This window comes from Haliaeetus albicilla, chromosome 1 (assembly GCF_947461875.1).
Source record: "Haliaeetus albicilla chromosome 1, bHalAlb1.1, whole genome shotgun sequence".
NCBI classification, from domain to species: Eukaryota; Metazoa; Chordata; class Aves; order Accipitriformes; family Accipitridae; genus Haliaeetus; species Haliaeetus albicilla.
In genome coordinates this window covers 85,364,518-85,378,665 of record NC_091483.1, presented here as the reverse complement: position 1 = coordinate 85,378,665, position 14,148 = coordinate 85,364,518, and the positions used below count along the sequence as shown (strand labels likewise).

At 54.8% G+C, this 14,148-nt stretch overlaps 1 protein-coding gene and 1 long non-coding RNA gene across 2 annotated transcripts; one reads left to right on the top strand and one right to left on the bottom strand.

Moving 5' to 3' along the window:
• The first annotated feature begins 27 nt into the window (after positions 1–27).
• AUP1 (AUP1 lipid droplet regulating VLDL assembly factor) lies at positions 28–14,067 on the top strand. Its single transcript, XM_069798409.1, has 15 exons — positions 28–175; positions 562–699; positions 1,245–1,395; positions 2,334–2,521; positions 2,609–2,681; positions 5,639–5,712; positions 6,614–6,680; positions 7,246–7,351; positions 7,692–7,838; positions 8,009–8,172; positions 8,378–8,466; positions 12,750–12,879; positions 12,974–13,068; positions 13,182–13,331; positions 13,670–14,067. The coding sequence occupies exons 1-15, from the start codon at positions 126–128 to the stop codon at positions 13,716–13,718; spliced, it is 1,671 nt and encodes a 556-aa protein (XP_069654510.1). The 5' UTR covers positions 28–125; the 3' UTR covers positions 13,719–14,067.
• Positions 8,874–10,907, bottom strand: LOC138688059 (uncharacterized). The gene is made up of 2 exons (XR_011327112.1): positions 10,623–10,907; positions 8,874–10,564 (listed from the first exon to the last, which is right to left on the bottom strand). It is a non-coding gene; the product is annotated as an uncharacterized lncRNA (long non-coding RNA).
• Positions 14,068–14,148: the final 81 nt, after the last annotated feature.

Here is a 14,148-nt window from a genome sequence, read left to right as displayed (position 1 = left end):
GGCGGCGCGGTGCACGCCGGGAAGGCGCCGTGCCTCCCAGGCTGCCCCGCGCGAGCCAGGCGGGCGGCCGCGGGGGAAGATGGCGGCGGGTGTCGGGTGCCGCTGAGGTACCGGCTGCGGCGGGGATGGAGCCTCCTGCGGCCCCGGGCCCCGAGCGGCTCTTCGACTCGCACCGGTGAGAGCCGCGACGGCCTGGGGGGCGCGCGTGGGCCTCTCCCGTGTTTCGTGGGAGTGGGCCGCGGGCTCCCGGGGGAGGCCCGCGCAGGAAGTCGGGGTGTCCCCGGGAGGAGGCCCCGGGGGTCCGCTGGGAGAGGGGGTATTCCACGGGAGCTCCGTGGGAAGGGTCGAGGTGTCCCGTGGGGGGACCGGTGAGGGTCCAGGGCGTGACCGGGACGCCCGGGATGGGCTGGGTATCTCGCTGGGGAGGCCCGGGAGGTTATGCAGAACGGGGGAAAACAGGGTGATACCTGGGGAGGGCCCGGGCGGGCAGCTGGGGTTCTGTCTATCCCGTAGGCATCCCAGCCATGCGCAGGCTATCTGTGCTGCTCTTTGGCCCTACAGGTTTCCGACCGATGGGTTCCTGCTTCTGGCCTTGCTGCTCTACGCACCCGTGGGGCTCTGCCTGCTCGTCCTGCGCGTCTTCATCGGCGTACACGTCTTTCTGGTCAGCTGCGCTCTGCCTGACAGCGTGCTGCGACGGTGCGTGGGCCTGGCTCTCCCCATGGCGTGGAGCTACTCTTGTTGCCCAGGGTGGGGATGGGGTGTGCAGACAGTGCTGTGGGGCAACGTGGAGCAGGAGGGCTGCCTTGCCCGTTTGGGGTCCTTAGCCATGGAGGAGCTTGGCTCATGCAGAGGTTTACAGGGAGCTGTGCTTTTGGGACTCTTCATCCCCAGGACCCATGAAGGTGTCCTTCTCTGCCAAGGCTAAAGCTGGCAGTTGCCTCTTGAGTGCTCAAGGACTGATCTGGAACACTTGGATCAGCTGAGTATCCTGCTAAGACTTTCTGTGGTGGCTTGCTGCCCCATATTTCATGCTGCAGCTACAGCTCTGCAGGCAGCCTTCAGCCCTAACTGCAGCCCTCCAACAATTCCTGTCCCAGACATCTGTCACATCATTTCCATTTTGTACCAGTGTCCTTCCTGAAGTTATGTGAACTCCCAGGTCTCTGTTCTGTTTATTGGGTGTGTAAGCCAGCAGTGGCTCAGACTGCAGGACTTGAGGAAACCACTTTCCCCCCTCCCAGGTTTATTGTACGTGTGATGTGCTCAGTGCTGGGCTTATTTGTGCGGCAAAGTGATCCCCAGTTTCGTGATGTCAATGTGAGGGTGTATATTGCCAACCACGTGACACAATTCGATCACAACGTCATCAATCTTCTGACCTCGTGTAATACGGTGAGTAACTTGGAGCTGAGCATGGCAGGTCTGGAAGCACCTCTCTCCAACAGAAGTGCACAGAGACCTCTTTCAGAATTTAGGTGTTGCCATGGTCGTCTTCAGTTCTTATTTATTAACCCAGGATTGCACAAGCCTTGAGATTTTTTCTGTGGTTCAGTGCCATGCTGTTAGGCTCTGCCTGAAAAAAAGAAACAGGGCAAGGAGGAACAGAAAATGTTGCAGTGGGTATTGATTTTATTGAAAGAGAGTGGGCAAATCCTAGCATCTCTATCTTTTTCTGGCCTTTCACATAGGCTGTGTCAGAAGCAGGGTCGGTTGTGGTGTTTTCCCACAGCATTGGGTGCCACTTCTGTGTGTGTGGACAGCCGGCTGCACTGCAGAGGAGTGCTGAGGGGAGCTGCATGGTGGGGCAGTGGTGCTCGGGTTATTCTGCTGGGCTGGTGGTTGTGTAACTTTCCCTGTACTCTTGTGAAATTCCTGATGTGTGCAGTTCCTGAATCAACAGGCTCTGAATGTGCCTGGGAGTGAGTTGGTTGGTCCTGAACAGCAGTAGATTTGCTCTGTACCTGGAGAAAAGTAACTCTTGGAAGTAGTGTGTCCTTTGCTAAGCATGTCAGGAACTACTAGAGAGAACATGGGGAAACACGGTTGTTGCCCAGGGCATGGAGGGAGTTCATTTCTCTGGCAGACAGGATACAGTCTGCACTGAAGATTAGGAATCAAATTTCTAAGGAACTGGGGCCAGAGCAGTTACTGAAACCTAGCAGTAACATGTTCTCTGCTACTAGTGCTTTTAGGCTGGAGGTTGTTCTCTCAGCCCCCAGAGGCATTTTTGCTAATAAGCAGGAACTTTGTCTCCCACTGTCATCTGGGAAAGTAGGCCTTGAGGGGAGGGGAGGACGGCATTTCTTCCTTACTCTTGTTTGCCCTTGCAGCCTGCGTTGAACGGTGCCCCTGGCTTCATCTGCTGGTCACGGGGATTCATGGAGCTGGGAGTAACAGGAAGCCGAGCAGAGCTGGTGGATTCCCTGAAGGTGTATTCGTCCCACAGGGGAAACCCACCACTGCTGCTGTTCCCAGAGGAGGCTGCCACCAATGGCCGGGCCGGCTTGCTCCGCTTCAGGTACTAGGAATGGGTATTCCTGCGGCGGGGCTGTCGTCGTTTTGTTTTAGCTCTGGGGTAATTCACTGCTGAATTCTTCCTTTTCAGCTCTTGGCCGTTCTCAATCTTGGATGTGGTACAGCCAGTTGCCCTACAAGTTCAGAGGCCTTTGATCACTGTGGTGAGTCAGGGACGTAGGGCAAGGAGGAGTTGTGGAGGCGTGCACTGTGTGAGGGTCTTGGCGATGTCGTTAATTCTGCTTCTGCTTTGAAGCCTGTGGGTAGTGCAGCCTGGCCTTGTGTCCTGTCACCCCAAGGACTAGCTTCTCAGTGCTAATGCTGTTTTACGAGTGCCTTTCCCAGGGAACTTCCACTAAGTCAATACTCTTTTAGTTACACTGGCAATTTTGGTAAAAGTTTTAGTGGCTCAGCTGTCTAACAGTGTGCCATCTGGCTTCATAGCATCACTCTGTCTCATCTCCTCTTTGTGAGCTTCCTTCTTTTAATGTGCTTTGAAAGAATAGCTCCAGCCACCGTGGAGACTGGTTGACATGCCAAAGGTTATGCAAGGTTCTCTGGAGTAGGTTCTTGAACTCATGTTTCCCAAATGCAGATATGTAACGTGATGCAACATTAGCTTCAGAAAAGAGGCAAAGTTCATGATGGTAATACTAGCGCTGCTAAATAGGTTGGAATAAAACTCTTCTCGGCTTATTTACAGAGTGAGATTTTATTGAATTTCTTATTTCTTGATAATGATTTATGGATCTACGTGATTAAAAGACACATCTTTTATTTGTCTGACATTTTAGTTGATTCTCTATTGTCCGTCTTTTTAAGGTAGCAGGGCACAGTGGATAGATTTAAAGCCACTTACCAGCAGGTCACAAAATATTGCTGTCCATACTAAAACATCAGCGTGCAGGTATTTTTAAAGTGAGATTCTGTTAAGGATTAGTTCTTTGCTATTTAGTGCTTTTATCAGCGCTGCAGGTAACAATATTGAGGTCTCTGCTGGTAAAGTTCAGGTTAGTACATAATGAAGAACCTAGATTATTGACTGTGATCCAGTGAACTACTGATAGCTGCCCGTGAACGGCTGTTACTTGTAAGTCTAATGTGGTCTGTGGGTGCATAACAAGAGGAATATCTGGCAGGGTGAGGAACACTGTTAGCTGGATGTGTGCGGTGATGAAAACTGTTAAAATATTATGCAAAGCTTTGGTAACCCTGCTGCCAAGAAAGTGGGGCAGTAGTAGAGTTCAAGGAGGCCATAAGCATGATGCAGAATCCAGAGAACAACACTTAAAGGCACTCAGCTTAAATCAGCTTGTTAGAGAAAAGACAGATTGTTGTGGACAGCTGCTTGCATGTTGAAGAAGAAGCTTAAGAGTGGAGAATTCTCACTTTTTATTCTGACAAAGCACACAGCAGCAGTCTTTGTAGGTACTGAGACTAAATGTTGGTACTGCACAAGTTCAGTTTTGGATTAAGATGCAGTTTTCTAACAGTGAGGATACTTTAAATTTTTTAATGACTACTACTCAAGAGAAGTGGGAGGGCTGTCCTGTTCTGTTTATCTTTTTATGGTTTTGGCTCCTCCAAGAAATTCTGTGAGACGTGACAAGTTGAATATTTGTCTGTGTATCCTTTCTTTCATGAATGTTAGGGAGAACAGCATGCACGTAACCGCAGATCTGTTTGAAGATACTGGTTATAGTCACTTCTTGGCTCAGATTTTTACCTTCAGAGGTTGAACAGGACTTTTTGCCCTGCATGCACATTGGCTAAGTAAATCCTGGTGGATTTCTTACATAATTTTAAACCATCATAAACTTCCGAGGACTGTGAATGGTTCGGTCAGTGCCTTACAGAAAGCTTTCTTAGACACCTGTGTGATATATATCAAACAGTGGGCTGAGCAAACCACCAAATTGGGGTTTAAGAAAGAATTTTCTCCAGCTCCACTCGGTTGGAATTTTGAAGGAGGCTGTTGTTCTGTGGCACGAGGCAGCATAACTGAAGTCTGGCTATTGGCATCACTATAAGGCCTTTGATTTTAGGTTTCTTAGATTTGTTTATCCAGGAGATGAGGCTTCTTTATATTACCCTTGGTGGCTGTGGTTTCTGGGCTTTTCTCATTTATAGCACCTCTTTCCAGGCCACGGAGTAAATTAGGCACGAGGCCTGTCTTGGAGCCACGCTGCTTTGGTCAAGGATGAAGTCAGGTATAAAAGAAGCCAAGGCAGCTACATTGTGAGCTGTAGATCGTGAGATGGTGTTCTCACCGGCTTGTGGAAAGTTTGCTCACTGCAGGATAAAAGTAACCAACTACAAAAATCCTAGAAACAATGTCCATTCAATAGCAAATTCTTTAGAATCATTGAAAAGTGTAGATTGGGGGGAATCTCTGGAGGTCTTTACTTCAGCTTTCTGCTCACAGTCAGACTGGCTTCTGAGTATGATCCAGCTGCTCTGGGCTGTGTCCCGTTGAGAAGGATGGAGAGCCCACCACTTCGGAGCGCCTGATCCAGTGCTCTCTGCTGGCAGGCATCACAGTACTTCTTACGGAAAAGGTTATTTACTAATTTTTAGAAAAAGGAAGAAAGTAATAAATTACAGCTCACCTTTAATGATTTATCTTCAAAGAGAAGAGTTGCTTAAGGCTTCACAGTGTGGCCTCTTTGGAAATGAAGAGAGAAAGCTTACAGGAGTTGAGACATTACATGGGCTGTTCCCATCAGAATAAGGGAGGATTGGTTTGTGGTTCTAAGGAAGTGTTAGTAGGTGTTAAAGGCATTTTCAGTCCTTTCTAAAGGCACAATCTAGTAGGGAATGTGGGGATATTGAGGGAAAATCTTGCTGTCCTACTGGTAGGAAAAGATGACTCAGAGCAGTGAAAACTTTGACTCTCTTCCTCTGCCTGTTGAAGACTAATGAAGGTGAATCTGCCCTGGGGCTTGCCCTCACTGCACCCTGGGTTTGCCATTCCTTCTTTCCCAGTCCTCCACATCTCTCTACCCGCATATCTGTTACTCGCTGCCATGGCTTAGCTGTGTTCTGCCTGCCTGCTTCCCTGATGGAGACCTGACTAGCTCATGTTTTGTGGGCCGCAATCTCATTGTGCTCTCTTCCCCAGAGTGTGGCTGACTCCTCCTGGATTACGGAGCTGCTCTGGACCTTCTTTGTTCCCTTCACAGTTTATCAAGTAAGGTACTATCTCTCTCTCTCTTTCATTTGGGGCAGGGTTTAGGGTGGGCAGAGAGCCTGACGTTTTTGCCATTGTAGTAAGAGATCTTTTGGTGTGCGCTAATGCGCACCCTCATTGTGGTATCTCAGCATGGCTTTGTTCAGCATTATTTGGTTCATGCCAGGTCCAGCTTCTGGATCAGCTTCAACCAGCTTCTGAAGTGGAAGGGCTCTTGGTTCCTGTGTTGAGTTGGTGAAGGAGAGGAGTCTCTCAGGGCTTTTATGTCAAGTTTGCCGGCTATATTTTTGAAGCTAGCTGCTCTGCTGTAACTCACCCCAGGGTCGCTCAGGTCCTGTGGGTGATTCCCTGCAGGCAGCTCAGTCCTCTAGCGTCTGTCTCTTCCCTGCAATCCCTTGTAAATTGCAGAGGTGGTTCAGACACCTGTCTAGGGCCCAGGTGAGCCCAGACTGGCCGAGCAGCTTTGGTGGAATAAGGGTCCATAGGCAGTGGAAGGGGCTTGGCGTCAAATTTAGGGGTCGGGGTATTTCAGTAAAGAAAAGTCTTGCGCTGTAGCTTTCCCCAGCCGTATCTGGCTCGAGTCTTGCTGATCTGTTTTCTACTTTCATGTTAATGGCAGCGTCTCCTCATTTGGGGCCTTTCTGGGAGCTTTGTTAGGAGATACTTCACATGTTACGCTTGAGTGCTAATAAAGATTCAATGAGCCATTTTTGTCTTCTGAGCCATGCCTTGCCCTTAATTTTGCAAGCTAGTGTTGAGGTTTGACGCTCGTCTTGCGGGAAGAGATTTGGGGTGAGCAGGGAGAGCTGAGGTGGGGATAGCACTATTGCACTATTGATCCCAGATGGGGCTGGCTCCTCCAGCAGCCCCTGAAGCAGTCAGCCCAGTGCTGTTGTCCCCATTCAGGTGGATGCCGTCTGTCCCCAGACGAGCTGAAGAACTGAGTGAGGATTTTGCGCTCCGAGTTCAGGAGGTAGGAGGATGATGTGGGAGAGGGATGTGTAGGACTGCTGCAATTTGGGATGGTCACAGAGGAGAGTGGGGTGCAAGCAGAGTTGCAAAGGGCATTTCTGGATGGGTGTGTTTGTATGACAGGAACTCTGGCCCGTATTTATTGCCCCTTATAATAATTCAGTTTTTCCATAGCCTATTTGCTAGCCCCCATTTATCATTTCTGCCAGCTATCAAGGCTCTCCCCATCTAGTTCAAACCTTTCACTCCCTTTTCATAATACCACAAATCAAATAAAGCAATTGTTTCTCTACCTTTCCCTTATGTGCTGGGTACTTCATAGTTCCTGTATCTCCCTGTCAGCCTGTTTTGGCAGGATGATATTGCCTACTCCTGGTCCTTCAAGTGCTCCATGCAACACTGAAATGCATCACTGAGGCCCTGGAGAAATCAGTTCCCAGTCCTCTTCCCCTCGCTGTGGCTCCACGCAGGCCTGTACATCTGATACACTCCCCTGCAAGATGGGAATGCCTGGGTCATACATGTTGTGTGTCGTGTACATGTGACTCTTGTCTACATTTCTGCAGCTCTTGGCCATGGAGCTGGGTGTGGTATCCACACGGCTCACTGCAGCAGATAAAACTGAACACATGAAGAGGCTGAGACACACATCAGTTCTCCCCTTTGCCCCAGGTAGGTGTCCTGGGTAATGTCCTGACCATAGAGCTGCCACTTAGGCTTTGCCTTCGGGGAGGCCTCAGTCTGCTCTTGGTTACTTGTGCGTGGAAGGAGAGGAGAAGGCATGTTCGATATCCCCCTGGGGAGCAGGGGCTGCCTGTGTGCTCTAGGCTGGGGGTTGTAGCTAGCTGGCAGGGAGAGGACGACCGCTGCTGAGTGCAGACATGATGGTCGTGTGTAGGAGGTCTGGCTTTCTTATCATGCCAGTTAATTCCAAAGAAAGTGGAGGTGTTGCAACTCAAAGGCCATGCACCTTTAGACCACCATCTTGTGCCCACTGTTCTTTCTCTTGCAGCCTCAAGCCAGCCCCTGGCAGCCAGGCCCAGGATACCTTCCAGCCTGACTGGCGTTGCTCCTGAGGATGCGCGGATCACGGCAATGGCTCAGCGAGTCAAGGAGGTGCTGCCTCATGTGCCTCTGGAGGTCATCAGGATAGACCTGGGTAAGCCTGGGGTATTAGCAGGGGTGGAGGGTTACCTTCCATGCCAAATTTCTGTGATACCTGAAAGCAGAAACCTTGTCCTTGCTGCACTGTGGAGCACAATGGCAGCAAGGATGCGAGTGTCCTGATGTAGCAGCCCCCTCTCTAACAGATCCTCTTTGTCCCTACAGCCCAAACCAACTGTGTGGATACCACCATTGCCAACTTGCTGGAGGGGAGAGTACCCTTCTTCCCTGAAAGTAAGGAGGCTGGTACTGACCTGCCTGCCCCGTCTACCTCCCAGGCTGCAGCTGCTTCTGGCATCCAGGGCTCCACAGCTGTGCCTTCTTCTAAGGTACTTCTGGTGGTTGTGTTGTCTCCTCTGGTCTGATGGCTCACAGCCAGAGCATGAGGGCCTGTGTTCAAGACTAGCCATGGTGTCAGGGGAATGGAGCATTTTAAACTGGAGACCGAATTGGCATGCTGGGTCCTTGCAGAGCCACTAAGGAGGTCTCCTGGCTTTGACTGTCTCCTGATGGCTCATGTGCTTTCTGTTCCAGCCAGCTACAAAGCAATTTGCAAAGTCCCCTGTGGAGCGACACCTGTCCTTGCAGGAGCGGAAACGAGCATTGTATGACTATGCCAGGAGGTGAGAGTCTACCCACACCTCCCCTTGTCAGAGTCCCAAACCCCCATCCCCAGCAGTACCTGGATGTGCCCCAAGCAAGGGTCAGCCCTTGCTTTGCCTTGTGTCCTCCCGTTCCTCTCCTCTGGCCCAAGACAGCGGGGCTGAGGCAGTGAACCATGGCTGAAGGAGGGGAGGCAGATGTTTGTCTGCTTTGCCTGTCCCAAGCATGCAGCCCCTTCTCATCCCTGGGAAGTGCTTTGTCTCCTGAATTGCCATTGGGGCTCTGGTTTTGGGGACTAGGTGGGATAGAAGCTGTTTGCCAGAAACACAGTTGCTGAGGAATGGGACTTAGCAAAAAAAAAAAAAATTTGGTTCTTTGGTGTAACAGATTTGACTGATAGAAGTCATTGCAGAACTACAGATTTCTCTGAAATTAGTATTGATGCTGTGGAACACTCATTTTAGAAAGAAGTTTGCTGTTTGGCGACAGGGACAGTGCAATTAATCTTCTTTGGTGTAAGTGGAGGATTACAGAGAACAGGGAGCGAGTTTGACCTCTTTGCATGGTTTTGATGAGGCAAATATTGGAAAAAGTGTCCAATTCTGGTGTCTGGGTCTTTTTTTAGAAAAGATACAGAAAATTCAGAATGAGTTTGGAGGGGAAGCCAAGTCTGAAAGGCTGTTTAGTCTGGCAGATAAAAGCAGAATACTAACTAGTGGTTAGAAGTTGTAGGCATACACACTTTACCTAGGTAATGGGGTATTGTTTCTGAAAAGGAAGAGGATTAATTGGTGGAATAAGCTTCCAGCAGAAGTGATGGCTTCTTAGTGCCTGGATGTTTCCCGGTGAGCCTGGCTGACTCCTTAGGTGCTGTAGAAGCTGCTAGAGATAATGGAGCATTTGGCTCAGTCCAGAGTGACAAGAGGCGTGCTTGCTGCAAGATCAGTCTCCACTCTGTAGGGTCTTGCTGTGAAGGGGAGAACCCATCTGGTGTCACACTCGGGCGTTGCACTGAGCTTTGCTCCAGAGCACTCTGGGAGAGTCAGGGGAAGATCATGGAGGCTCAGGGATCAGTTAAACCTTTGAGATCCTGTGGCTTTTTGACACCGCAGCAGCTTCTCCCTACTGTTGAAAGTAGGAGGTGGCTGTGGTTGGAAGTTGAAGCTAGGCAAATTCTAAGTGCCCATTTCTAAAGGGCTAGCCCAAGGTGAGTCCAGGTAGCTCTTAATCACCAAGAATTTAATTTAAACATGTCTTTTTCTGAAAGATCACTTCAGTTTAGAGGAATTACATCTCAGAGTAGTCCTATGGCATAGAGAATGTTAGACTGTCTTTGGAGCTGTCCCCCAGACCTTTTAATGTGAGCACAGAGATGGCTGAGGGCTCTTGCTGGATCCACTGGGCATGATCTGTTCAACAGCAAAGAAAAGAGGGTGGAAATCCTTTCCTGTGGATACCCCACCTGCCTTTGTTGCTCTTCTGCGTGCTGATCTTTTATGTCCCTTTTCTGAGGCTCTTCTGACTTCTGGCTGTAGAGTAGTAATCTCTATACTTCTGTGAGAGGAAGGGATCCCATCAGGAGTTGGAAAGGCGATTGTGCTCCTCATCTTTCTTTACTCCAAAGAAGGGCCTTCCTTACTGTCCTAGACTTGAGAGCAGGTACGTGTCCGTCTCAAGTTCTGAGTGAAGGCAGCAACCCCTGTCACTCAGCCATTTCAAGTTCCAAAAAGGTTTCGCAGCTCAAGGCTTGCTGAATGTTGTGCTTTCATGTGACCCTCTGCCCAGGCTGCTGAAAGTGCCAGTGATTCAGTGAGGTGTGCCTGTTCTCAGGGGAGGATTTTGGTTTTTCAGCACGGTTCATTCCCCAGCTAGCTGGCGTTTAATGGCAGCGCATGCAGGACGTGGTGGAAGCCAGGCGTTTGTCAGTTCATGGTGGTGGTCACAGAGTCTGGTGGTCTTGCAGTGTCACCTCTCTGTTGTCTGTCTTTGGTCTGGTGCCTTTTCCTGCCTCTGTGACCTGGAGTGTGCACGTATCTCGTCCAAACTGAGGTGTAAGGCTTAGCTTCTGTGGTCCCGCGCTCGGGGACTGTTACAGCTTCGTACCAGCAGCCCGCTCTGCTCCCGCGTGTGCTTTTTAGCTTACCCAGGTGGAGTGTTCTGGACGCAGGCTGGTAACATGCCTAGAGTTGTTGGATGTTGAATGGCCGGGCTCTGCTGGCAGGGTGGTTCAAGAGAACTGTCATGTTGGGAAACCTTGCCAAGGAAACGTCCATCCTGAAAGCTGGGCAGTGACCCCTTTGGGGCCCAGAGCTGCTGCTGGCAGTCCCCAGCAGGCTCCTGCGGCTCGGTCCGACTCGGCCCACACTTGGTTCGTGCTCTGTTGGACTTGTCCCCAGCAGTGACTTTAGTTAGCCTTACGGCTTTCCCGGACCAGCGTCCGCTGCCTGCCGGGTTCACCGGAGTTGAACCTTAGGCTAAGGAACCTAGGTTTCCTTAGCCTCTAGGCGAGCTGGAAATGAAGGCGGGGGTCCAATGTGAGCGAGCGCGGGGTGTGGGGGGCTCAGTTGCTGGTGCAGGGAGAGCCTCCAGCTGCGCACCTCGGGAGCAGCGGGGGGGAGTGAGGGTCACCTCAGCTGCCCGGCCCGGCCCCCTCGCCCCTCCGGCCCCGGTCCCGGCCCTTCGGGGTTCTCTCCTCCCTGCCCACCCCCTCCCCTCTCCGAGCGACGCTCAGGCGGAGCTTCCCGGTCGGGTTTCTGGGAGGGGCGGTCCCAGGCAGCGTCCTCCTTCGGCAGAGCCCCGGGGCCAGCCCCCGGCCCGGCCTGACGGCGCTTTCTCCCGCAGGAGGTTCGCCGAGAAGCACGGCGCGGCGCGGGCCGGCGGCAGCCCCTGAGCGGGCGCGGCGGGGCGGGCCCGGAAGCGCCCGTGCCCTGCGCGGCCGGGCCGGGGCGCCCCCTGGCGGCGGAAATAAACGGCGGCAGCGTCTGGCGCGGCTCGGCTCTGCGGGCGCCGGGGGAGGGGCGGGGCCGGGCCACCGGGGCGGGGGGGCGGGGCACCGGGTGGGGGGCGGGGCCAGCCCGGCTCCGTGCGGGTCCGCACGCGCCGCGGCCGCCGCCTGCTCGCTCACCGCACGTAGGCGCCGCTTAAAGGGGCAACGCGGCGGGGCCGGCGCCTCGGCTGCCGGGCGAGACCCGGCCGGCGGCCGCGCCCTCGGGGCGGCGCTGGCGGCGAACCCTGCGGGGGTCCGGCCTCCGCCGGCGCTGCCGCCCGGGTGCGGACCGCGCGGGACCCCGAGGACGGAGCCGGTGCCCTTTTAAGACACGGGCTCCCGGTGCCGGTGGTTTTATTTACATGGGGGCTCGCGGGCGTCACGTGACTGGCAGAGCGGCGGGGGCTGAGCGCGGCTGCACCCGCGGGGCCATGGCGTGCGCCGGCGACGACGGTCCGTGGGGTGCCTGGGGTCCCGGGGGGCCGGCGTGCACCGGGGGGGTCTGGGTCAGCGGGGTCCCGGGTGGGCCGGCCTGAACGGGGGGGGTCTGGGTCAGCGGGGTCCCGGGGGGGCCGGCGTGCACCGAGGGAGGGCTGGGTCAACGGGGTCCCGGGGGGGCCGGCGTGCACCGGGGGGGGGGACTGGGTCAGCGGGACCCCGGGGGCGGCTGACATGCAGGTGAGGAGGTCTAGGTCAACAGGGGTCCCGGGAGGGGAGGGCAGATGTGCACCGGGGAGAGGGGGCAAGTCAGTGGGGAGCCAGAGCAGGCGTCCTGGGTGGGCCGGTGTGCACTGGGTGGGTGTGGATCAACGGGGGTCTTGGACAGGCCGGCTGACATGCACCACGGCGGCTGGGGCAGAGGCAGACGGGGGGTCCCGGGGGAGGAGGGCACGCCGAGGAGCAGCCCTGGGCAGATAGGGGTGCGCAGGACGTCCCGGGTCAGAGACTGCACTTGCTGCTCCTGTGGTGCCTGGGCAGTGGTGCAGGATGCACTGGGGAGGGCTCCCAGATGGGATGGGGTGGGCCGGGGGCAGCGCGGGGGCCAGGCGGGTGCTGGGCTGACAGCCCCCCCAGGCTCCTGGGTGGAGCTGCGGTGTGGCCAAGGGTGCCTGGAGCCCGAGCCTGCGCCCTCGCGGTTCTTCTCCTGCCACGCCGACGTGGAGCGGATGCTGCTGGAGGCCCAGCTGGAGACAGAGAGCGGTGACGGGTGAGTCCCGAGGAGGAGCCCTGGCACCTGGAGTCCTGCCTGGCCAGGGTGGGTGTCGGGGGGCTGGGGGGTGGGGCAGGCTTGGTGACTGAGGGGGGTTATGTTTGCAGTGCCCTGCTTGCGCTGGGCTCCCCAGCCCGGGAAGATGATGGAGCCGGCCAGGTGAGCGAGCAGCCTGGGGAGAGTGAGCTGCTCCCTCCCCGCAGCCAGCCCCAGCCAGGCTGCCCCAACCCCCGGCAGGTAAGGTTGCTGGCCCCCCGTGCTGTGCCGTGCTGTGCCCTGTGGGCTGCGTCAGCCATGCCCCTGGTCTTACCTGCCTTACCTCTCCTTCTAGCGGGATGTGGCGGAGGAAGCCGAGCGGAGGGAGCAACGCCTGCCAGCATCCCTCAGCTGGGCCTGTGCCCACCACCCTCAACATCTGTCTCCAAAGTAAGACCCTCGTCCCCTGCCCTTGCTGTCTGCCTTGGTAGCCTGTCCTGCTGTCCCTATGCCCTACTGCTGTGCTCTGCCCTCGTGCCCCTTTAACCGTGCCCTTTTCCCAGGGAGTTTGCCTTTGTGTGCTCCCCGCAGCCGGTGCTGTGGAGCCTGCAGGGAGGTGCTGTGGGGAGAAAGAAGAGACTTTTCAGTTCAGAGCTGCTGCTGCTCTTCATCCCCTCACTGCTGCTCAGCCACGTGCTGACCCTGGGACTGGGGTGAGTTTACGATGGGCCTGACCTGTGCTTTTGAGTACCCTTGGCCAGAACAGACCCCTTGGGTGCAGGCAGGGTGAGCCCTGCACTGCTGGGTGTCTGTGCAGTCAGGGGCTGTCCAGGGGGCCTCTGGCTGCCCTGACCCAGGTGGCTGGCCCCATGGCAAGCTGGGGGGAACACTCCTGGATTTGGAGTGGTCATCCTTGGTGCTGTTCTGCACCACTTCTCCCAGTAGCCACAGTTTTCTCCATGGCTGCTGCCCTCTCCCCTCACTACTGGCTTGCTGAGGCCCGGCAGGCTGTCCCTGTGCGGGTGCTTTACAGTTGCTCTCTCCAATCCAGGATCTACATTGGGAAGCGGCTGGCGGCCTCCTCGGCAAACCCGCTGTGAAGAGCTGGGCTCAGCGAGAGATGGATGATTCCACCGCCCTGCTCTTCCACTCAGCGTGCGGAGGGAGCCTAGGCACCAGCGTAGCCCAGCTGCTCCCAGACTTTGTGTTTGTGGCACGAGGTGCCATCTCCCCTTGTCCCTTCTTTAGCCCCAGCCTAAGGAGCTGATCCTACTCTCCCACGTAGACAGGAACCCACTGATGGCAGCTCCCACCTGCAGGCAGCCCCTGCCCTCCCTGTCCCTTGGTTACGGGTCCAGGTTCCTCCTCTTTAACACAAGACTGTAAATATGACTCCTGAGCCTGCAACACCATGTGCAAATAAACAGCCCTGTGCCAGCTCAGGAGGCAGAGCCGTGTGCTGGCAGTCACCGCACCAGACCCAGCACAGCCCGGCCAGGGGAGAGCAAGCATGCTCCCCAGCGGCATTGG